A 21,500-nucleotide genomic window follows, 5' to 3' on the forward strand; every position below is an offset into this window, starting at 1 on the left:
TATCTTGTGATGCTTCGTGGAATCGCTGATGATGTTTTCCATCGGGCTTTGCTGTGTGGGACGGATTCCTGAGGCCTTGCACTGGAGCCGCAGTCACAACTCCGCCACCATCCACAATGACAGCTGAGTTGCAGCTTTTTGACGCTTCTGGCCCAAGTGGTCTGCATGTGTCGACGCTTCATTGGCTTTACAGTCGCGAATGTGTTCCAGCTAACCTTCTCAGCAGCCACATCCCGTGTACTTGTTCGTGAAAGGGGCCTATGACGACTACCAGCCGGCGTGGTTCACGCATTCCAATCCCCTGGCTTCCGCGCCATCGACCCCAGGAATGCTGACGATTCTTTAGGAGGATGTCTCCTGAGACGCCCGGGCACATGGTCCCTCCGTGGCCATTGGCCCCGATCTCAACCATTCCTGGAGGCATTCTCCGACCAAAACATTGCCTTTGTTTGTCGCGCGGGTTGGAAGACACCAGCATACCAAAGAAAATGTGCTCCGAGAGGATCGAAAATAAAAGGTGCAACAGGGGCCGTTGGTCCTCCAAGGAGCTCCCTATCCTACAGAATCTGGTCATTCTTTCGTTGTGGTCCTTCTGTGGTTTCGTTCCTTCTACCTGATCTTCCCTTGGCCTATTGGCCGAAGTCATTCATTGATCACTTCCAGTTCGACTTGTATTGTATCGCATTCAAGCTCACTACGATTTGTAATCCTCCAGCAACATGAAGGGACTTCAGGGCGGAATCTCCATCGCCATGCTGGCCACTGTAGCTAAAGCGCAGTTGATATCGGGTGCCGGTGGTGTGGACACGGGCAATACCGCCGCCGTCCCTATCACCAACGGCTTTTCGTCCAGCGTCAACGAGGCGCATTCGGATGACCACTCGGCGGATGTGGATGCGAAGAAGAAGGTTGTGGAACCCCATGGCCGCCCTGGCCACCCTGGACACCACTGGGTCAGGGAAGAGATCGACGGAAAGGATACTGGAGCTCAGTACTATCACCCAGAGACGAACGTGGAGTCGACCTCGGTGACCGAGTCCCACCAAGGTGACCACTCGGTCGACATCAACGAAGACAACGTCAAGGTCCTGAAACCTGACCATGGTCATCACCCCCATCCGCATGAACCAACCCACCACAAGGCGCGAGGCGTCGACGATCTGATCGGTGGAGAAAGTGGAATTGATACCGGCAACTCAGCGGCCTTACCACTTACGAATGGTTTCTCGTCCTCTGTCAACGAGGCCCATTCGGATGATCATTCGGCTGCGGTCCATGACGACAAGACGGTTGTCGACCCCGAACCGCACCGTCCTCACCATCACTGGCCCCGTGAGGAGCCTGAGCTGTTTGGCGGGGCTCACGGTATTGACACGGGTAACTCGGCCGTGATTCCCATCACAAATGAATTTTCTTCGGGGGTGAATGAGGCCCACGCGGATGACCACTCGGTAGACCTGAACAAGGACAAGACGGTTGTGGACAGTGACCACCGACCTCATCACCACTGGCCCCGCGGGGAACCTGATTTGATTGGTGGCACTCATGGTATTGATACTGCCAATTCTGCGGCCATACCCATCACAAACGATTTTTCCTCGGCCGTGAACGAGGCTCATGCGGATGACCACACAGTGGATCTGAACAAGGACAAGACTGTGGTGGATGGAGCTCATCACAGACCGCATCACTGGCCCCGGGAAGAAGCGGATTTGATCGGCGGCGTTCATGGTACGGATACCAGCGGTTCAGCAGCCGTGCCTATCACGAATACCTTTAGCTCTGGGGTGTCTGAGAAACACTCGGATGATCACTCAGTCGACGTGAACAAGGACAAGACAGTCGTGCATCCTGAAGACCACCGCCACCACCACCACTGGAGGAGGGTGCACGAGGACCTCATCAGCGGCGCAGGAGGCATCGATACCGGCAACTCTGCCGCAATCCCCATCACTAATGGCTTTTCATCAACCGTCAACGAAGCCAGCGCGGACGATCATTCAGTCAAGCTCGACAAGGACAAGACGATTGTGGACCCCGAACATCACCGGGACTTCACTCACCCCCATCATCACGTTCGCGGGGAAGCCGGGGGCCCAACGTTGCTTGGAGGGGCTTCAGGTGTGGATACTGCCAACGGCGCTGCCATTCCCATTACCAATGGATTTTCCTCGTCTGTGAATGAGTACTCATCAGATGATCATTCCGTGGATGCAGACTTCAAGGACACTCTGGTACGTCCAGGAGTCCATCATCCTCACCATGGCCGGGACTTGTTTGGCGGACCTGGGGGCATTGACACTGGTAACTCGGTTGTTATTCCCATTACAAACGCGTTCGCTTCTTCGGACAATGAGGTTTCGTCGGATGACCACTCTGCGGATGTCAACTCCAAGGATACCGTGGTTGCACCACCGGATCATCACCATCCTCACCATGTCCCTCGGGATCTGATCTCTGGAGCTTCTGGAATTGATACTGGGAACTCGGCGGTTCTTCCCATTACCAACGAATTCGCCTCGTCTTATAATGACCACTCAAGCGACGATCACTCTGCGGATGTCAATGTCAAGGACACAGTCATCGATCCGGCCTCTCGTCATCACCACCCGCATGTGCCGCGTGATCTTATCAGTGGTGCTTCCGGTATCGACACTGGCAACTCGGCAACTCTTCCCTTTACTAACCTGGCATCGAACCAAGTGAGTGAGGCACACTCAGATGACCACTCGGCAGACGTCAATGTCAAGGATACAGTTGTCGATCCAAAGGTCCATGGTCATCACCCGCATGGTCCCCGCGATCTTTTTGGTGGTGCGTCCGGTATCGATACAGGCAACTCGGTAGTCATCCCCATCACCAATGTAGCTTCGAATGAAGTGAGTGAAGCACATTCCGACGATCACGCAGCAGATGTGGATGTCAAGGATACAGTCGTCGCCCCCACCTCTCCTCATCATCCTCACCCCCATGGACCACGTGATTTAATCAGTGGTGCCGGCGGTGTTGATACCGGCAATTCGGCTGTTCTCCCCATCACCAACGTTGCCACATCGCAGGTTAGCAAAGTTAGCTCGGATGATCACTCTGTTGACGCCAATATCAAAGACACCCTGGTGAAACCGGCGCCGCCTCATCACGCTCACCCCCACCCGCATTTGCCACGCGATCTCATCAGTGGCGCGGGAGGGATCGACACTGGAAATTCTGCAGCAATTCCGATCACCAATTCGTTTTCCTCCAAAGTCAATGAAGTAAGCTCGGATGACCACTCCGTCGATGCCAATCTCAAAGACACTGTTGTCGATGAGTCAGCTCACGGTCATCCTCATGCGCGCCCCCACCACCCGAGAGACTTGATCAGTGGTGCTGGAGGAATTGATACAGGGAACAGCGCTGCTCTCCCCTTTACCAACGAATTCTCCTCCGAGGTCAATGAGGCTCATGCAGATGACCATTCCGTCGATGCGAATCTGAAAGACACTGTTGTCGATCAGTTACCTCATGGTCATCCCCATGCGCGTCCCCATCACGCAAGGAACTTGATCAGTGGTGCGGGAGGAATTGATACGGGGAACAGCGCTGCCCTCCCCTTTACCAACACATTCTCCTCGGAGGTCAATGAGGCTCATGCTGATGATCACTCTGTCGATGCTGACATCAAGGATACCTTGGTCAATGACCCGCATCGCCATCATCATCGCGCCGAAGACAGTCTTATCAGCGGTGTTTCAGGAGTGGACACAGGAAACTCGGCAGTCATTCCAATCACAAATGCTTATGGAAAAGAGACGAATGAATATTCCAGTGATGACCACTCCGTTAGTGAGGATGTACACGACACCGTTGTGGACCCGTACCATGGGCACCCTGATTACCATGGTCATGCAGACTCGGGCCATAGTTCTGCTCCTGTTCACAGCACTGACCAGGGCACTGACCAGGGGATTGGTCATGCCACTGAGCAGACCTCGGACCAGACAGAGACGCATGGCACCGAGACCCAGCCCTGCTCCTCCCAAATCGTCCATGAAGTTGTTCACACCATCACTCGTACTTTGAACAGTGAGCCTACCAAGGGTGCGGTTGCCGATCACCAGCATGCCACTCCTGCGTATAATGCCCCTGCGGCGGAGGCCACCGGGGCCGTTGAAGAAACATCTGCCTACAATGCACCTGTGGCTGCCGCCTCCACACCTGTCTACAATGCTCCAGCCGAGGCTACTGAAGCTACTGTGGAATCGACCCCTGTCTACCAGGCACCAGCGGCTATTGAGTCTACAGTTCAGTACGCTCCCGTGGACAATGTTCCTGCGCCAGCGTCGGAAGCCAGTGCCGAGTCAACCCCAGCCTACAATGCGCCGGCCGAAAACACCGGTGTTGCTGCTCCGTCGGTTCCAGCCTACAACGCACCCGCCGAAGATACTGGAGTTGACGCTGCATCTACCCCGACCTACAATGCGCCGGCAGACAACACCGGTGTCGCTGCTGCATCTACACCAGTATACAACGCACCGGCTGAAGAAACCGGCGTCGCCGCTGCATCTGCCCCAGCATACAATGCCCCCGCCGACAACACCTCGGCTTCCGAGTCCACCCCCGTATACAACGAAGCCGAAGTAGTCGAGCCCAGTGGCGGATCTACATTCTTCAGCCCCGACATCGCGGAAGCCCACAACCTGGTTGACAACAGTGCGTCATCTGCGGCACAACCCCCGGTGGCTGAGGCCACCAACGCTGCCGTCGCGGCCCCTGCCCCGACCGACCCGTTCGACGTGGACACCATCGCATCAACCATCACCATCCAGGAGGCTTCCACATTCCACATGATCCCTGTATTTGTGCCTGCCCCTACCGACACGTTCCATGTCGCAGCCAGCAGCATCGCCGCACCTTCGTCTCGTCCCACCGGCGTCGATGCCTTGCCATCATTCCGCTACAACCTGCCACTCTCCTCCTCTTCCGCCCTTCCTTCGTCAAACACCATCATGTTCACTGGCGCCGGTGCACAGGTGTCTCCTACAGGCCTTTTCCCGATCGTTGCCGGTCTGGTGGCTCTCCTGGCTCTCGTTCTGTAAACGACCTTCCTTTATATCTTAATGCCAATTCCCCAGAATGCCATATACGATTGTTATTTGCTTTTTTGTTAATTATTAGGTTGTCAACTTATGAATATTCTCTACCATAGTATATCTCCGTATCATCCGTAAACATATCCCAGCCAGCATAGCAACCAACAGTCCATCTGTCTATATTTACCTACCTACCTATGTAAAAAGAAGTCGAAGTGTTTACACGTAACCCACCCACGTCACTCCACTCCCCTCCTATCTCCCTCGCTTATTAGCTACCACCACCGCGGCACCCGATCACCTCTTATCTCCCTGCCGCACCTGCACATGCACCAGCTGCAACCGCAACGCGATGCAATGCACATCGCCGATCCACCGACCCCCACTGACCGACCGACTATATGGCATCTCTCCATAGGCGCGTATACAATTCATCATAAACTCCGATGATCATCCATGTAGCCATCAGCCAGCCACCATTCACACTATAATCAGACTACACAGGTAATCATCAAGAGCTCTGGTCTATCCATATAACCGACTGCGCTGCGTAACTCATACTCATGTTTAGAGGCTAGATTTGTATCTAATGTGAATTGGAGATAGGTTGGGAAGATTGGGTTGTTTAGTAAATTATGTTTTTGGGGGGAGGAGGATGATTGTGGGTAGGGTGGGTAGGGTGTATGATAGGGAGGGAGGGTTACACAGCATTGGAGATTGTGGTGCTTGTGTTGATTTTGCATGTGCGTATGTAGGTAACTACTAGCTTAGTATAGAGGTGGGTTGTTGAGGTGGGTTCGGTAGCGTGCGTGATTGATAGATATATCTTGGGTGTTCGAAAGATTGTGTTCGTGGTTTAGATGAATGCTTCTTTTAGAATTATTATATATGTTATTAAGAGGGGAATATGGGGTTTGGGATAAGGAATATAAAGGTTATATTAAAAGCTGTTTTGTGTTTGTCTATAGGGTTGGTTAATTGATGTAGGATAGCTATAGTGCGTAGTTAGGATCGGCTAACGGTGTCACAGGACAGATACATGTTGATAATGCATGCTGTAGATTAAGGTTGATGATGTCAATAGACGATCTAAGTAGTGCTGAGTGTGCTTTGCTGTTATATCTCGTCCGTGAGAATATTTGAGATGGTTCTTCGATGTGTCATCACCCATCGTTCTCTTCTCATCTGACTTCATTGTGTCAATCAATATGTCTATATCGGTTAGTGATGTTCAACATGCGCAGGCAGAGTTCAAGGACACCGCGCAGGACGGAAGCTCAGGTAGTCGGCCACTGTCGACGCCGGATATCGAAGAGGCGCAAACAGATGAACTTCCACCGGATGGTGGAGTGACGGCTTGGCTTGTTGTGCTGGGTGCATGGTGTGCGATGTTTAGCTGTTATGGGTGGCTTCATAGTATGTCGTTGTACCGATGCTGAAGAAGGGTTGAGAATCTTGCTTGCTGATCAGAATGTAATGTGATAGGTGTTGGTGTCTTTCAAGATTACTATCAAACTGTCTTGTTCCCACAGTACTCGGCGAGCACAATCTCCTGGATTCCCTCACTCGAGGTCTTTCTTATGCTTGGCTTGGTAAGCATATCTGGTGCAGATCTTAATACCCATATACTGACGGAGAAATGCAGGGCCCTATTGTCGGACGGCTCAACGACACTCTTGGGCCACGCGTGGTGGTGATTGCCGGCTCATTTTTGCATATCTTCGGGCTTATAATGACCTCCATCTCCACAGAGTACTATCAGGTGCTGCTCGCGCAGGGAATTTGCAGTTCAATAGGCCTCAGTGCCATCGCTCAGCCGGCCTTGAGCATCATTCCCAGCTGGTTTAACAAAAGACTCGGCGCAGCATACGGGATCATGTCCTCAGGCGCAGGCATCTCCGGTGTTATCCTCCCCGTCATGGTTAGTCGACTTATTGATAAAGCTAGCTTTGGCTGGGCCATGCGAAGTGTTGCATTCCTGCTATTATTCCTGCTCATCATCGCCAACCTTACCATCAGAGCACGATTGCCGCCATGCCCAGAGCCCCTGAATAGAGAGAGCCTTCTGCGCCCGCTTCGGGATGTGAAGATGGTCTTGCTCGTGTCAGGTAGCGTCTTGTTAACCCTTGGCATGTGGGTTCCACTCGACTACATAATCACATCGGCATTGGCGGCGGGCATGCGGCCCAATTTAGGACAGTGGCTGGTGCCCATGCAGAATGCGGGAAGGTATGTGTCACTCCCATGCTGGCAGTCTGATGTTGACATGTTGTAGCATCGTTGGACGGACGCTCTCCGGTGTCTTCGCAGACAAAATCGGCACGTATAATACTATGATCTCGTTCTCTGTCTGCACTGGCATCCTCGTACTTGCACTTTGGATCCCCGCCATTAGCAACGCCGCCATCATCGTATTTGATGTACTGTTTGGAATCGCCTCGGGGGCTTACTTTTCCCTGGTTGTCGCCATGGTCGCATGCATCGCCCCGCCCCAGGAGATCGGATACTGGAGTGGCGTAAACTTCATGTTCGCGTCAATCGCCGGTCTTGTAACGGGGCCCATTGCGGGCGCTATCCTGGTACATGGTGACGGATCATATTGGGGAATGAAGCTTTACTCGGGCGTGCTTATCCTTGTTGGTAGTGTATTGGTGCTGGGTACACGGGTGCTGCAGACCGGGTTTGTTCTGCAAGCCAAACGTTGACGATTCAATTTGTTGATTGTAGATTAAGACATTCCACATCGGTAGGATACTATGTGATGCCGCTAGCCATTAAGCGTGAAAGAATGATCCAATGTTCATAGGTGCGTGTTGTTGGAGACAGTCGACCATGAGTATGATGTCTGATTGGCTACAGAAGCACCAATGCTGAGTCATAATTGGCCACTTATGACGCTATCGAGTCCAATTGCCAGGAGAGAACGGCAAAGAAAGTGGCTTGAGTATGGATGGCGTACCTGTAGGGAACAAGCCTCAGTGAATGCTCGGATGCGATTCTGTTGACGGGGCTGCCATTGCGGGTACCTTAGGGACGATTTGCCCTCAACTTCAAAGTCCAGAACCGAGATCGATCAAGGGTTTCGAAAAGGTGGGCGAGATCAGTCGATTACTCCAGTTTTTCTTTCATCATAGATTTGGGCATCCCTGGCCTTGGATGCGTGGTGGGAGTATCGCTGATATCATAGTCTCATCATGGACCCAGAGTCGATCCGGGAAGTGGACGGTGACATCAGATGCAGCACAACCCCAACAACCCGCCATATAAACCACATCTCAACCCATGCTCTATCAACCATCGAAATCAGACTCTAGCAACCACTCTACAATCATACCTCTTTACACACGAATCCTTCAAGAAACAATCAAAACCACATCTTACCATCAAAATGTCTTCTCCTCACCGTGGCGGCAGACTCGAAGACATGGCCCCCCAGGGCACTCGCATTCCCAATGATGCAGGCATCATGAACACCATCCCCTCCGTTCCTCGCCCAGACCAAAGATCCGAAGATTCGCAGTTCGACAACTACGGTGTCGCTCATCCCACCTCCGCTTTCGCCGCCGACAACGCCACCGACATGCCGCGCAGCACCAGAGACATGGGTGCCTCGGGCGAGGTCATCACCGGCACCGGAAACTCTTTTCCCGCAGAAGGCGAATCCAAGAGAAATCTTATTGGCACCAACCACCCTGGCGCCAAGGGCGAGTCCAGGAACTTGAAGCATTCCAACCTGAACCGCAGTGCTTATGACCGGTTTGCCGCGGAGGATGAGGATGCCATTGGCGAACATCAGATCCGAAACGAATAAATGATAGGCGTATCTGGGATATGCTTGATATGACATGATGTACTATAGATGAACGAATTTTACTGTTTCTGTACTATAATGATATGGACGTAAGACGGGTGGTCAGCCTATAAATCCTCGGTAGATCTCATCTAGAACATCGCGTTTCCGTTTGCGGTCCGCTCGTTCAGCCTCGTCGGCTTCATCGGGCTCTCCCTCGGGCTCTCGTGAGACCCAGGTGCGAATAGTACCGTCGCCATGAGCGGAAAACATCTCGAGGCCCTCGCCGGAGGCACCGTTGCCGCGCCAGGCGAGGGAGTTGATTCGTGCAGCGCTCAGGGCACTGGTGCGCCCTTGGAACTGCTGGCGGCCGATCATAAGGCCTGGAACACGGAGCAGCTTAACGAATGTCCCCTCGTGGAGGTCAAACATGAAGATTTCTCCCCGATCGTCTCGGTCATTGAAATTCGGCCACAAGAGGGTTTCCTGGCCTGGCATGACCATTCCTCTCGGTACTATCAGCGGCGCCCTTTCGGCCAGATGCGCGGTCGCGCTGTTCCGCACCCTCGGGCCAAAATGTACGAAGGTGTTTGCACCAGTGTCGGATTTCCAGACACGGATCCGAGCGTCCTGTCCAGAGGTCACTAAATGTGTACCATTGGAGGTCCACCGCACGCCGGTCACGGCGCCATTATGGGCTCGAGCGCGAGGCAAGAATGCAAGACGACTTTTGGAAGATGAGTGGATGCCCCCGGGCGGACAAGGCCGACAGCATCATCCATGTCTAGGGCAGCTATGGCTGAATTGTGCCCCCCACGACGGATGTCGAAGAGAATCACTCTGCTATCTGCCGATGCAGAGGCCAGGATGTGTGGCTGGTGAGGTGCCCACGATACGGAAAGAACGGCAGAATCATGCCCAGGCAGGCCATGTGTAGATAAACCAGAGCGGAGGTCAAGTAATCGGACGGGCTTCTCCGAGGTGCCTACTGCAATGAGCAGTGGGGAATTTGGATTGGATGATAATGAATGGGTATATGGCGTGCAATCCAGATTGAAAGTATGCACCGGAGTAATGGCACCTGGCGCTAGAACTGACAGCTTGAGAGTGCCATCATACGAGGTTGTCAGAATCGTAGACGGAGTGGGATCGAAGGGATATATTGAGATGGAGGTGATGGCACGGGTGTGGGCATCTTCATGGGAGGCTTTGTTGACAGACGCAACCGAATGATGTACGTGGTTCAGATCTGAGCCTCGTGTCTCGAGATCCCACAAGTGCACTGAAGGGTCTGCCCCTCCAGAGACCATGCTGCCTATCGTTAACACGAGTCAGACACCAGGTCGGGGGTACATACAATCGGCCGTCATATTGGTCTATCGCGAGCACATTTACGCCCGCTTTATGTGCAAATATTTCACCATCTAGGCCAAGCTGTGTAATCGCAGCAGGAGAGCCATTCCTAGCTCGATCTCCCGCTGGGATGTCTTTACGCGAAGAGAAGCGAATGCCCGGGGCCGGCTCGAGGTGCTGGATAAGCCGGGAAGTCTGAGCGACATGGAAGGTCGACGGACTGATGGACCCCAGAGCCCGATTAAGCAGATATGAATTCATTCATCAGGCTGCAAACCTCGCGTGGTTAGTTATCCTGTCGAGACTGAGTTAGATAGTAAGTAGATAGTGAACGAAGGAGGATGACGCTATCCGACACCGCCCGGAGAAAGGTTAAGCCGGGATTGGAGGGAAAATCTGCGGGGGTCGCAAAGAGATTCGGAGCTATCACTTGCTTTCTCCCGGCGGAGTCCTCCAGCCATCTAGTCCTTGGGAACCACCGCTTCCTGATGCTTTCGCACGGGCGGCCTTAGCGAATCCGGGACTATGTCCTACGGCAAATCCCTTGCATTAAGCCAGAATTCTTTCGTCCAGCCTCCACTGCCCGACGTCCCCGAGGCCCCGGACCAACAGGATGAGCTTGCGGCCAGGCGACAGAGGCGACAGGCCACTGTCTACGATGCCGTTGCTGGTTGGTCCTTATTTGACTCGCCTCTGTACCTCCAATCTGACGGTCTCTAGGGCGGGTGAATTACCATGGCTTTCTGCCATTGGCTCCTTATCCCTCCAAATACCGCGCTACGGCCTCCTCCAGTACCCGTCCAGTCCGGCCGGAAGAGGTTCTATTCCGCCGACAAAACGCTCCGACGCGATACGAGGAGAACGACTTCTACTTTGCGCATGAGTCTCTCCCGCCCAGCCGTCCTCTTCCCAGCTCGGATCTCCTCGAGGCGATTCACGCCTACTCGGCGGATTACTATGACCATGCAACGATTGATCGAGGACGTGACGACTATCAGAGCATGGATGAGACGGCCTTGATAGCCATGGGTATCCTGATGGAGGAGATGGCCAAGGAGTCTTTGGGTGAGACTGGAGATATGGTCCTGGTGGAGGGAGAGGAAGCCGTGTCTGACGAGGATCCCTTGGTCCCGCGAGTCAGCCGTAAGATGGGCCGGAAAAGGGCGAATACCGGACAGAGTAGCACCATGGCAAGCTCGGGTGATGACCTCGAGAGCGTGGTCAAGAAGAGGCGGCCCAAGAAACGCAAATTGGGTCGTCGGATGACTTCCGCAACTGACATTGACACGGAAGCCGATGAAAGATGGTAGTCTAGCATGCTAAGCAAGGGTCCTTCACATGTGGCGTGGTGAAACCGCATCCTTGCGTCCCAAGTTCTAGCCTTTTAGCCTCCATGCGGGGTTGAGGTACCAGAATCAATGTGTCCGCAGACCAACTCATGCCTTTGCGTTCGACGGGAAGCGAAATCAGGGGTTGGGGCGCATGATGTTGAAGGGAGTACAGCCAGGGATTAGTCCACAAATTCTCAGCCGTGGGGGCTTCAGAATTCTCGTATCTCCCCCAAGCCACTAGACTATGATGCACTGAGCATAGTACGATGCCCACTTTGATGTCAACTGGACATTGTTGCCCATAAAGGACAGTTGTCGCTTAGTTTACGGATTGCCACCTTAGCTCAGCCCTGTTTTCAGTCACGAGCCGTGCCCTACGCATGTTGCACATCAGTAACCTTAGCCCAAGATCATCATCGTCCGATGGCGCAGGCCAAGGTCTTGGCTGGTGCCCTTCTGGAATGCCGTTGAACCTTGATTGGACCAGACCATCATCTCCATGCACGCAGTGGGCGCTATCATACCTGATTCTCCATCCCCCAGAATTCCTCGACTTCCGGGCTGGATGCTCCGGAATGCACGTTGTATCAAATAGCCTAATGTCAAATGGACAATGTACTTTTGAGAGGCAGCGCCGAAATTCTCCTAAATTGGGTGAAGACTTGGCGTCTCACTTGCCCACGTGCTTCGTCACCCGGAAACATTTCGGTTTAGGTGAGAGTGCCTACTGAAGAACCGCCAAAGGTTCTATTTTCGTCTCTTGGCCGCGGATATTACTCGGATCACTGGCTTAACTCCGTGCCTGCTATTCCTCATGTCGCAAGCCGCATCTGCAGCTGGACTGAAACGGATCACGGCGACAGTCGGGTAAAGGGAGGAGGAGCTCGGGGGCAATGGATCCGACGGATAAAGGGAGTAACACCATGATGACAGGTGTTCGTCGACGAGCAGGCAACAGCCGGTTTCATACGCTGGTGCCAAGATGCTTAAGTCGATATGCTATAGCCGTCAAGAAAACCTTATCGATGGCGGTCTTAGATCCCCATATCAACATCACTGGCGATGATTTCGAGGTCAAGGGTATCGGCTGACACAAGCTTTTGCTTATCTCCATGACCGGCATATTGGACTTGTCCCTGTATGGACCCGTCGTATCGCACGGCACGAGACCGGAAATGTATGGATGTTAACGGGTGGTCGCCAGGATCGGCATCCAGTAGATGTCCTACAACATCGCGTGATCTGTCTATCTGGTCAAATAGACGACGGGATTTCTCCGTCCAGTCTCCGGCGAGGGTTTGATGGTGATATGGCGTTGCATTGATGCAGGCCATAGGATGGCCCGGTGAACTAGCGCGGTTCTGTATTGACCTCTTTGGGACTTCTTTGTTTGATGTCCCGACCCTTGCACATTGAAACCCAGGGCGATCGTCTTTCGTGTTCAACTCTGCCTGGTCTCATACTGTGTAGTGGCGCGACAGTGAGGTGGATACTCCGGGTTATCTAAGTATAGCGCGACGCGCAAGACACGTTAGAGAGGGTAGCATGAATATGACGGGACCAAACAGGGTCAGCAGGACTTACAGGGACAAAGATCACTCCTAGGGGTCCCTCGCTCTGGAGGCCCGTGTGCAGGGGAGACGAGCGGGGGTTCGGAGAGGGTAAATTGTTTACCAGGGTGAACCCAATGTGGGCAATAGGATGTATGGCAGCGATTGTTCCCTGTAACTCTGTAAGAATGAACGTGATTATCAGCAATCAGCAGTCAGCAGTCAGCAGCCAACAGCCCTACCAGGCTACCAGGAAGATGATCACAACAGGTTGTTTGCTCTTTGCCGAGCCAGCGAGCGAGCCGTGATGCCACATGACCGGGGGGCGGGCATTGGTCCTCTCAGACTCTCAGTCACTGGCACCGGCGTCCCCGAACTTCCGCCGGGTGCAGCAGCAGCAGCAGCAGCAGTATCAAGCAACCCCTCGCAACGGTCTAGACGTAAGTAAGGCTACTGGACTCACCATGGTACGTCGACGCCTCCGTCTTTTCCCCGCAACCAATGGCGGCCGCTGAAGGCCAGCCATTTGCCCACTCAGGAGCGGGCCAAAGTGAACTATCTACTAGCCCAAGGGCCCAAACTAACAGGAATCGAGCTAGCCGCCTAAACTTTCCAAAAGCGCCAAACAAGCACTGATCGTCTCTCATTTGCGGTCCACCGGGACCTGCCACACCCTCAAGGACCTGGAGAAGATGCTCCCCTCGGTGGCCTCCATCAACGGCATGCAGGTCAAGGAGTTCGTTCAGGAGTTGACCGACGAAGGCCGGCTGCGTGTGGAGAAGATCGGGAGTGGGAACTGGTACTGGTGTTTCGCGGCAGAAGAGAAGAAGGAGCGGGAGGCCCGAGTGAGTCGGCTCGAGAAAGAGGTGGATCGGCTGCGAGGGAGCTGTGAAGACGCGGAGGCCCGATTACTTGCGCGGAAGACTGCCAGGGTGCAAGAGGGGGAGGAAGAGGAGGAACACCGGAGATTGATGGAGCAGAAGGCTGTGCTCGAGCGGGAGACACATCAGCTGCAGGGGGAATGGCTGGCGTTGTCGACCAGGGCTGAGGGGAAAAGCTTGCCGCAGATTAAAGAGGAGACGGAGGAGAACCGACGGCTGGCGCATATGTGGACGGACAACATCTACGTCTTGGAAGGGTATATGGGCAAGCTGACCGGAGGAGACCGGGAAGTGATTCGGATGGTGCAGCAGGAGTGTTACGACGAGGAATATGTGGAGGGGGAAGGATTGCGAGAACTGGAGTGAGTGTGTCTGTGGATGAATGTGGGATGTGGGAAGTGGGAAGTGGAGGGGCTGGCTGGCTGGTTGGTACGGAGCAGTCCTGGAGGATTGCTCCGGACTGCTAGGAGGACCTACCTGGATGGGCCGTCAGCCGTGGGGATTTTCGTCAGCATCCTCACCACTAGTGGTACTTATTACACCGTAGTATTAGTATGATTATGTACGATGTACCTACGGAGTAGGGATGGTGTAGTGGTCAGACACGACGGGGCAAGAAAACGCAAGGAAAAGCAACCACAACAAAGAGAATCATCTGAATCGTAAATAAGATTTCTCATACTAAGCCGATGGTTGAGACTTAGTCAGAAGTGGTGGAAAGGAGTGGAAACTGCCGAGCCACGAACGGCCCAAGAGAAGCTTGACTGGACTGACTGCCTGCCTGACTGCCTGGCCGGCTGTCGTTCTCCTCCTCGCGCGGCGGCTTATCTTCGCCCGTTGATCGATCAATCATCCATCCATCCATCTCCCTCCCTCCCTCTCTCCCAGGCTTGTGGTGCTGACCTTCTTCTTCTTCTTCTTCTCCTCCTCCCCTTTTCCCTCGCCTGTAGCCGTTCCTTTTCTACCCCCGACTCTGCCTGATTTTTTACTCGTCCGATCTCATCAACCCTTTTCCTTCCCTCTATCCACACAGCGTTCCCCGGTTGTCCATTCCTTTCGACCCCCCCAATATCATCATCGTCCCCTCATATCCCGGTTAGGGGCTCTGTTAGTCGACTTTTGTGCCGTGAGCTGGAATTCCGCTGAGAAATGATGCGGGCCTGTCACCTTTACTCTTGATTCCCTGACATTCTTCTTCCTCTTCTTCCTCTTTCTCTCTCACTCACTCTCTCTTTCTCTCTTCCGCTCCCTCCCCCCTACTCTCTGCATCCTTCCCGTCAAACAGACTTCTTCCCCGACCAAGTCCCCGCAGTCAGCAGAAACCAGGGAAGCCGACCCATTCCACTACGCGCTTGGCAATCAACCCGGTGCTGTCCGTGCTGGACTGGGGCTGGAGCTGGCCCTCGAGAAACGCATCGCTGCTGCCTTCGCGCCCGACGGCCCGATCTGGCCGGACTATCGGTGGATTGATCGATGGTGTCTGGACGGAGAATTTCCAGCTGTCTCGATCGCATTCCCATCTTCTCCCTTTCCTCGGTGGGCCTGGACTTTGTTCATCCCCCCTTGCGTCCGCCTCTACCCCGACTCTTCGTCTCCGTCTCGAGTTCGTCACTTGATTGCTCGGATTCCGCTGCTGAGCCGACCCAGCCGACCTCCACATCACCCCCCCCTCCCCTCCTGTCTGATCCGCCCTTCCCCTGATTCCGCCCTCAGCAGGTCGTCCGCCTCATCCGATCTTCTCGTGTCGCCCTCCCCGATCCCTACCTCCTTTGTATGGATTGGGTGACGCGTGTGTGTCATGTCCGTCAACCCTCTCCCCTCTCAGCCCTCCTCGCCGCTCGGTCGGAATCGCAGCTCCCTCCTCTCCAAATTTCGCTCCCAGCTCGGTCAACGGAATCGCGGCATCACCGATTACTATATTGAACCCGACGACCCCTGGCGCTCCTATTTCCCGGGGGACGTAATTAGCGGCACCGTTGTCCTCACCGTCGTCCGCCCCGTTCGCATAACACATCTGGTGGTCTGTCTACATGGCTTTGTCAAAGTGTTCAAGAATACCGTGCCCCCGGGCGAGATGGCCCCGGATCTGGGCTTCCTGGGACCGGGGCGCGGGCGTCGCGGGCCTGAGTATTTGGGAAACGGCTTGTCCACCCTCTTCGAGGATGAAGTCGTCCTCTGCGGGGACGGTCGACTCAAGGAGGGCATTTACAAATTCCGCTTCGAGATGTGCTTTCCCCCATATGCGCTACCGAGTAGCATCAATGTGCGTCTGACCGCTTTGATTCTGGTATATGTACTGATGGCTTCCGGATAGTTCGAACGAGGCACGATATCATATCTCCTTACATCCACCTTGACCCGACCGACGACGATCAACCCGACCACAACCTGCCGACGACGCGTCAACGTGCTGGAAAACATCGATATTGCCCCGTTCCCCCCGCCCAGGCCGCGCGTCGTCACACTCGAGCCGATCACCCGACGGTCCAAGTCCAAAGCCAAGGCCAAGTCAGCCGGATCTGATGCGCCTGATACCTTGTCCATTGAGCCGGGTGTTCATGGCAATGGCTCCGACCATCGCCCCCCACTTAGCCCGGCGCCTAGCAATGTCAGCTCGTCCAGCCGGCTCAGTAACAGCAGCCAGAGCTTTCAGGTGCCCAGCGACCCCAGCTCCTCCGCCAGCACCGGGATGCGCAACAGCGAAGCCCGGAGCATCACCCCCTCCATGACAGATAAAATAATTACGGCCAAGGCCGAGGTGCTGCGCGCCGGCGTGCTGCCAGGGGATACGTTACCCATCAATGTCACGATCAACCATTGCAAACAGGTGCGCAGCGCGCATGGCATCATCGTGACACTGTATCGCCAAGGCCGGATTGACCTCCAGCCCGCGATCCCGGTGGGAAAATCTGCCGACGGCAAGAAGCCGGTCTATGAAGACTACTATCCGCGGTCGCGGACCGGTCTGGGTGGTCTGACCCTAGGCAGCAGCCGGACCACGGGGGTCTTCCGCAAGGACTTGACGCAGACGTTTGCCCCGCTGGTGGTGGACCCGATGAACCTGACCGCCCTTGTGAAGACGTCGATCCGGATTCCGGAGGACACGTTTCCGACCATCACTCGCACGCCCGGGAGCATGATTAACTTCCGATACTATGTCGAGGTGGTGGTCGATCTGCGGGGTAAGCTGACCTCGCCCGACCGGTTCCTGCCGCGGTTCAACATGGTCTCGTCGGGGGGTAATTTCTCGGCCAGCGGACAGGTGCTGAACCCGTCAGATGTCAACAACAGCGTAATCACGGCGAACTGGGCGGGCAATATTCTGGACACGGACCAGATCCGGCGTGAAAAGGGGGTGGTCGCGGTGGTGTTTGAAGTGGTCATTGGAACGCGAGATTCGCGGCGCGGCGTGAAGCCGGTGGAGCGCAGGCCGTCGACGACGGCCCAGGTGGACCTGCAGCCGGTGCAATCGCCGGCGGGTCCTGACGGGGAGGCGTGGTCCGGCGAGCTAAGGCTGACGCCCAATGGCGAGGGCGAATATACGCCGGAGGACTACGGCTTCCCGCAGGAGGCGCCACAATCGCCCGACTACGCGGGCCAGGAGTACGCGGGCGAACCGCAGTTCCACTCGCTCGGTGAGATGGTGTCGACGCCGCCGGCGGACGAACCGGACGATGAAAAGAGCCGGTTACGCCGGGCGGAGCAGACGCTGCTTCCCAGTCGGCCGCCGGACGAGGCGGGGCCGTCGGAGACGATGCCGACGGCGCCTGTGCTCCGGGAGGACGACCACCTCCATGACTACCACCACGTAGCATCGCCGAGCGGGACTCCGCGGGCGGTGATCTCTGCGGAATCGGTGCAGACTGTGGTGGCTGGCACGGAGGGGGCGAGTGCGGAGGATAAACAGGAGCTGGAGCGCCAGCTGTTGATGACGGAAGCGAGTGCGCCAGAGGTAGAAGCGGGCGCGTCTGATGCGCCGACGGCGCCGGTATTTGCAGACGACGAGGGTGACCACCAGCTGGTGGGCAGCGCGGCGCTGGGAGACGAGTCGTTGCCGCGATATCAGCGGTAAAAGGCGTTTGCTTTTGATTGCATTGCGGGATAGCGCGAGATACCATATACGTTGGATGATTTATGCCAGCTAGGCATGGGCATGTAGGCGTTGGGAGCATAATAGATACGACATGGGAACCCCATGATCTTTGGTAATTGATAAGCTAGTTGCAGTATAGCGAGTAAGATACATATCTGTCATACCCGTAGTCTAATCAGCGGTTCTCTAATCAGCGCTTTCTCCGTCAAGATACCGCCTAGCGGGCCGGCCGGTCGCGCCAAGCCGCCAATCTCACTCGTATCTCTCATCCTCGTCCTCGACCTCTGTTCCCATCCTCTCCCAGTTCTCACCCCCCAACACCACAACCACACACACAGACACACTCCCACACACCAAAGGTCGGTACCACCGAACCGCACCGCCATAACCATGGCCTTCCGCAACGGGTCCTTTGCGACCTTTCTAATCGTCTGCCGTGAGTATCCCCCATCCACCCCCTACACAAACCCCCCAATACTAAAAGAAACAAAACAGCAACATCCTTCTTCCTCGGCCTAATCTTCTCCCTCTTCCCCTACGACTACCCCATCCTCTGGTCTCCCACCCCCACCCCCGAAGACTACTTCACCTACTTCGAAACCCACCTCCGCTTCCTGCATGCCTCTCCGCCCCTAATCCCCCGGATCCTGCACATCGTGATCTTCCTCGGTCTCATGGGCCTGATTCTCAAACTCTACAAACCCTCTGAATCCAATATGCTCTTTGATGGAGCCAGTCTGGTGCTCTATATGTGTGGAATCACGGTGTATATTGCGAATATTGTCAAGGGGTTGAGACTGGTGAGTGCGGGGCGGTATGGGGATGAATTGTTGGAGTTGAATAAAGGGGATGGCGTGGATGTGGAGGAAGGGCAGATTTTGGGCAGGGAGGATAGTTTGAAGGTTTTGGCGGCGAGTAATACGATTTTGGCGTTGGTGTTGGTCGGGGTTTTGGTGTTGCAGGCGGGGCAGTGGTATGCGGAGCGGAAGGAGGCGCAGGAGGTGGAGAGTTTTAGGTCCAGAGAGCAGGCGGGGGAGAAGGAGAAGGAGAAGGTTGAGGGGGGGAAGAAGAAGAAGAATTGATGGGTGGTGAAACTAGGTTAGGTTGTGTTTGGGGGAGATTGAGAAGGGGAGGGTGTGGTAGGATGGGGAGATTGTGATTGAGATTGAGATTCAGAATAAATGAATGGTATGGTATGGCTGGAATGGATGTACGATCTATGTACAGCAACGGTATCAGTTAATCAACAGTTCATGCTGGATGCAAGTGCCAATCAAGAAGAAAAAAGCAGAATGAATGCGATGCGCCGGAATCATATACTGGACTGGTGGTTTGGTTGGTAGGTTACATCTGCAGGCTGAATGAAAATGGGCTCCGTGGAAGGTCGGGTGTCCGCGGGCTCAGTGCCTTGGCAAATAGCTCGTCGCCGTCGCCGTTGCCGTTGCCTGTGCGCACTGCCCCAGCGATGCAAAACCAGTGTGGTGTTCTACATTCTGTTGTGCCTGCACTGACTCGGGCGGGTAGTGCACTACTGTCCGCACCGTATCAGGCACCGGGGTCGGGGTATGCGTGGCGCGCATGGTATGGAAGGAATTGAACGAGGAGACGGCGACGTCTGGAGATTGGGGGGAGAGGAGATGGTGTCCCGTAGCTGCAACTATATTAGTACTGGGTAATGAGATTCAGGGGCTGGGCAGCGTACTCGGGGACAATTCCCTCTCGCTGGTCTGCAGCTTCAACCCCCGTAGCTTCTCGCCCAGCTTCCCTCCGCTGCTGGGCGACACCGGTGTCGCAGGACCCATGGGGTAGTGCGGATCCGGATGACTCTGGCCCACGACGCGGGCCCCGTCAGGGGACAGTGAGACCCCGAAATTCGTCTCGATCCATTCCTTCTCCTGCAGGACCATGTGCAGCGCAATGCCCTCGGCATTGTGCAGACATTCATCATGGATCTCCTTCTCCAGCACCTGCAGTCGCTTCTTCGCCCATATTGTGTGCAGCACTCCTTTCTTGCCTGCCGAGCGGCCGTCGGCCCCTAGCTCCGGGGGAAAGATCGCCGGCAGCGGGTTCAATTGTAGGGGTTCGGGGTTCTTCGCGGATTCGGGGGCATGGGCCGGGGGTTCGTACGACAGGGTAACCGTCGGAGGAATGGTGATGTATGGCGGCAGCAGAAAGTACATTCGACGGGTGTTGTTGCTGGTCTTCTCGTCGGCCGGAAGCACGGCCATTTTGCCTTCCCAGGCAACGTGCCACGAGCCCCCTGGGAAGGACGAGCGGGCCAGATCGTCGTCCTCCCATTCGATCATCAGGATCTTGGTGCCATCGTTGGCTTTGCCGGCCTCGAACTCGAAGCGTGCCAGAGCAGTGATGGAAATCGTGCCGGTAGGGAAGCGATGGGCATCGAGAGCAGCAAAGTCGCTGTTGGGGGTGAAGGGCGTAGGGAGCGAGTGAGACATGGCGGAGGCGGTCAGGCGCACAGGGACAACGGGCAGCGGACAGAGGACAAAAGGAAGATCACACGAGGGGCTCGATATTAGGAGGAGAGACAAGTAGCGCAGGACATTAGCTGATAAGGTGGCCGAGAATGCATCGGGAGGATTGGAGTTGGAGTTGGAGTTGGAAGCCGAAGCGCGCAGATCACGGGAAGGCCGCCGAGGGGGGGCACCGCATCAGGCAACGGAGGCGGCGGCGGAGAACCGTTATCTTGGGTGTCTTAGTCTTAGGTACTATGTAGTTGGAGGGATTCAGCTGGCTGGAATGCTGGAGCAGGAAGATGGATCATCCGAGGACTGGAGGCCTCACCGAAGGCGAGAGAGGCGAGAAAAGAGGGTGCTGGAGGGCCGTTGCAAGGCCTCAGTTGAGGGGCTGCAACGCCGCGTTCTATTTATAGCCTCTTGGCATCACACCGCATCGGTCGAGGAGGAGAACAGAAGCTCAAAGAATCATCCCCCCTCAAGTCTGATTCTTCATGCGCTCTTTCATCGAGGTGAGCTGGACTGTACTGGTTGCAGCCGTCAAAGGAGGGATGACATCTCCCGTTCCAACATGAACCTCGGAGCTCATTGTTGGATTCCGCAATGATGTCAATCCGGACAAAGAAAGAGAATCACAGGCCGGACCAGCCGACATGTGGACATGCGGCCAGATGTAGTCCCCCGTTGCCGCCTGGCCGGTGGCACAAGGCTGTTAAACGCCCCGATTCATCCCAACGTTGGCCGGCCTGACATTTGTGGCTATCATAACCTCGTACCAAACAGTATCATACGAAGTGCACCATCACCACCCCCCATCCAGACAATACGCGGGGTCAAACATCTTCCTTGGACAGCAGTCGCCCGTGACCCGCCGTGATGAAGGCAGTCGTCATGCAGGGGATGCGCTTAAGGTTGTATAAGACTGACAGCCATGGTTGTGCTATATTTGTCCAGGC

At 55.1% G+C, this 21,500-nt stretch overlaps 9 protein-coding genes across 9 annotated transcripts; 7 read left to right on the forward strand and 2 right to left on the reverse strand.

Annotated features, from left to right (window-relative positions):
* Window positions 1-719: 719 nt before the first annotated feature.
* Window positions 720-5,078, forward strand: CweA (putative GPI anchored protein; the record flags this gene model as incomplete). The annotated part of the gene is made up of 2 exons (XM_025608148.1): window positions 720-4,298; window positions 4,593-5,078. The coding sequence occupies 2 exons, from the start codon at window positions 720-722 to the stop codon at window positions 5,076-5,078; spliced, it is 4,065 nt and encodes a 1,354-aa protein (XP_025467352.1).
* A 1,202-nt stretch (window positions 5,079-6,280) lies between these two features.
* BO94DRAFT_556646 (MFS general substrate transporter) lies at window positions 6,281-7,777 on the forward strand (the record flags this gene model as incomplete). Its single annotated transcript, XM_025613878.1, has 4 exons — window positions 6,281-6,488; window positions 6,558-6,664; window positions 6,718-7,301; window positions 7,348-7,777. The coding sequence occupies 4 exons, from the start codon at window positions 6,281-6,283 to the stop codon at window positions 7,775-7,777; spliced, it is 1,329 nt and encodes a 442-aa protein (XP_025467353.1).
* A 264-nt stretch (window positions 7,778-8,041) lies between these two features.
* Window positions 8,042-8,961, forward strand: BO94DRAFT_535244 (uncharacterized protein). Its single transcript, XM_025611736.1, has one exon. The coding sequence runs from the start codon at window positions 8,461-8,463 to the stop codon at window positions 8,881-8,883; it is 423 nt and encodes a 140-aa protein (XP_025467354.1). The 5' UTR covers window positions 8,042-8,460; the 3' UTR covers window positions 8,884-8,961.
* Window positions 8,962-8,985: 24 nt separating this feature from the next.
* Window positions 8,986-10,476, reverse strand: BO94DRAFT_556647 (WD repeat protein; the record flags this gene model as incomplete). Its single annotated transcript, XM_025613879.1, has 3 exons — window positions 8,986-9,492; window positions 9,624-10,173; window positions 10,220-10,476. 3 exons carry the CDS (start codon window positions 10,474-10,476, stop codon window positions 8,986-8,988), a joined length of 1,314 nt encoding a protein of 437 aa, XP_025467355.1.
* A 264-nt stretch (window positions 10,477-10,740) lies between these two features.
* Window positions 10,741-11,525, forward strand: BO94DRAFT_585715 (uncharacterized protein; the record flags this gene model as incomplete). Its single annotated transcript, XM_025615711.1, has 2 exons — window positions 10,741-10,885; window positions 10,936-11,525. 2 exons carry the CDS (start codon window positions 10,741-10,743, stop codon window positions 11,523-11,525), a joined length of 735 nt encoding a protein of 244 aa, XP_025467356.1.
* Window positions 11,526-13,502: 1,977 nt separating this feature from the next.
* BO94DRAFT_535246 (putative GAJ protein) lies at window positions 13,503-14,675 on the forward strand. The gene is made up of 2 exons (XM_025611737.1): window positions 13,503-13,563; window positions 13,696-14,675. Exons 1-2 carry the CDS (start codon window positions 13,561-13,563, stop codon window positions 14,341-14,343), a joined length of 651 nt encoding a protein of 216 aa, XP_025467357.1. The 5' UTR covers window positions 13,503-13,560; the 3' UTR covers window positions 14,344-14,675.
* Window positions 14,676-15,775: 1,100 nt separating this feature from the next.
* On the forward strand, window positions 15,776-18,049 carry rim8 (pH response protein PalF; the record flags this gene model as incomplete). Its single annotated transcript, XM_025613880.1, has 2 exons — window positions 15,776-16,240; window positions 16,292-18,049. 2 exons carry the CDS (start codon window positions 15,776-15,778, stop codon window positions 18,047-18,049), a joined length of 2,223 nt encoding a protein of 740 aa, XP_025467358.1.
* Window positions 18,050-18,357: 308 nt separating this feature from the next.
* BO94DRAFT_535249 (putative secretory component protein shr3) lies at window positions 18,358-19,385 on the forward strand. Its single transcript, XM_025611738.1, has 2 exons — window positions 18,358-18,506; window positions 18,566-19,385. The coding sequence occupies exons 1-2, from the start codon at window positions 18,461-18,463 to the stop codon at window positions 19,150-19,152; spliced, it is 633 nt and encodes a 210-aa protein (XP_025467359.1). The 5' UTR covers window positions 18,358-18,460; the 3' UTR covers window positions 19,153-19,385.
* Window positions 19,386-19,470: 85 nt separating this feature from the next.
* BO94DRAFT_585719 (uncharacterized protein) lies at window positions 19,471-20,526 on the reverse strand (the record flags this gene model as incomplete). The annotated part of the gene is made up of 2 exons (XM_025615712.1): window positions 19,471-19,721; window positions 19,773-20,526. The coding sequence occupies 2 exons, from the start codon at window positions 20,524-20,526 to the stop codon at window positions 19,471-19,473; spliced, it is 1,005 nt and encodes a 334-aa protein (XP_025467360.1).
* Between the last annotated feature and the right edge of the window lie 974 nt (window positions 20,527-21,500).

Source organism: Aspergillus sclerotioniger (genome assembly GCF_003184525.1).
Source record: "Aspergillus sclerotioniger CBS 115572 chromosome Unknown BO94scaffold_14, whole genome shotgun sequence".
Classification (NCBI taxonomy): Eukaryota; Fungi; Ascomycota; class Eurotiomycetes; order Eurotiales; family Aspergillaceae; genus Aspergillus; species Aspergillus sclerotioniger.

Coding starts and splice junctions, on each gene's coding strand:
- BO94DRAFT_535244 (XM_025611736.1), top strand. CDS start 8,461: ATGTCTTCTCCTCACCGTGGCGGCAGACTCGAAGACATGGCCCCCCAG.
- BO94DRAFT_535249 (XM_025611738.1), top strand. CDS start 18,461: ATGGCCTTCCGCAACGGGTCCTTTGCGACCTTTCTAATCGTCTGCC. Junction 18,507..18,565: donor GACCTTTCTAATCGTCTGCC/GTGAGTATCCCC, acceptor GAAACAAAACAG/CAACATCCTTCTTCCTCGGC.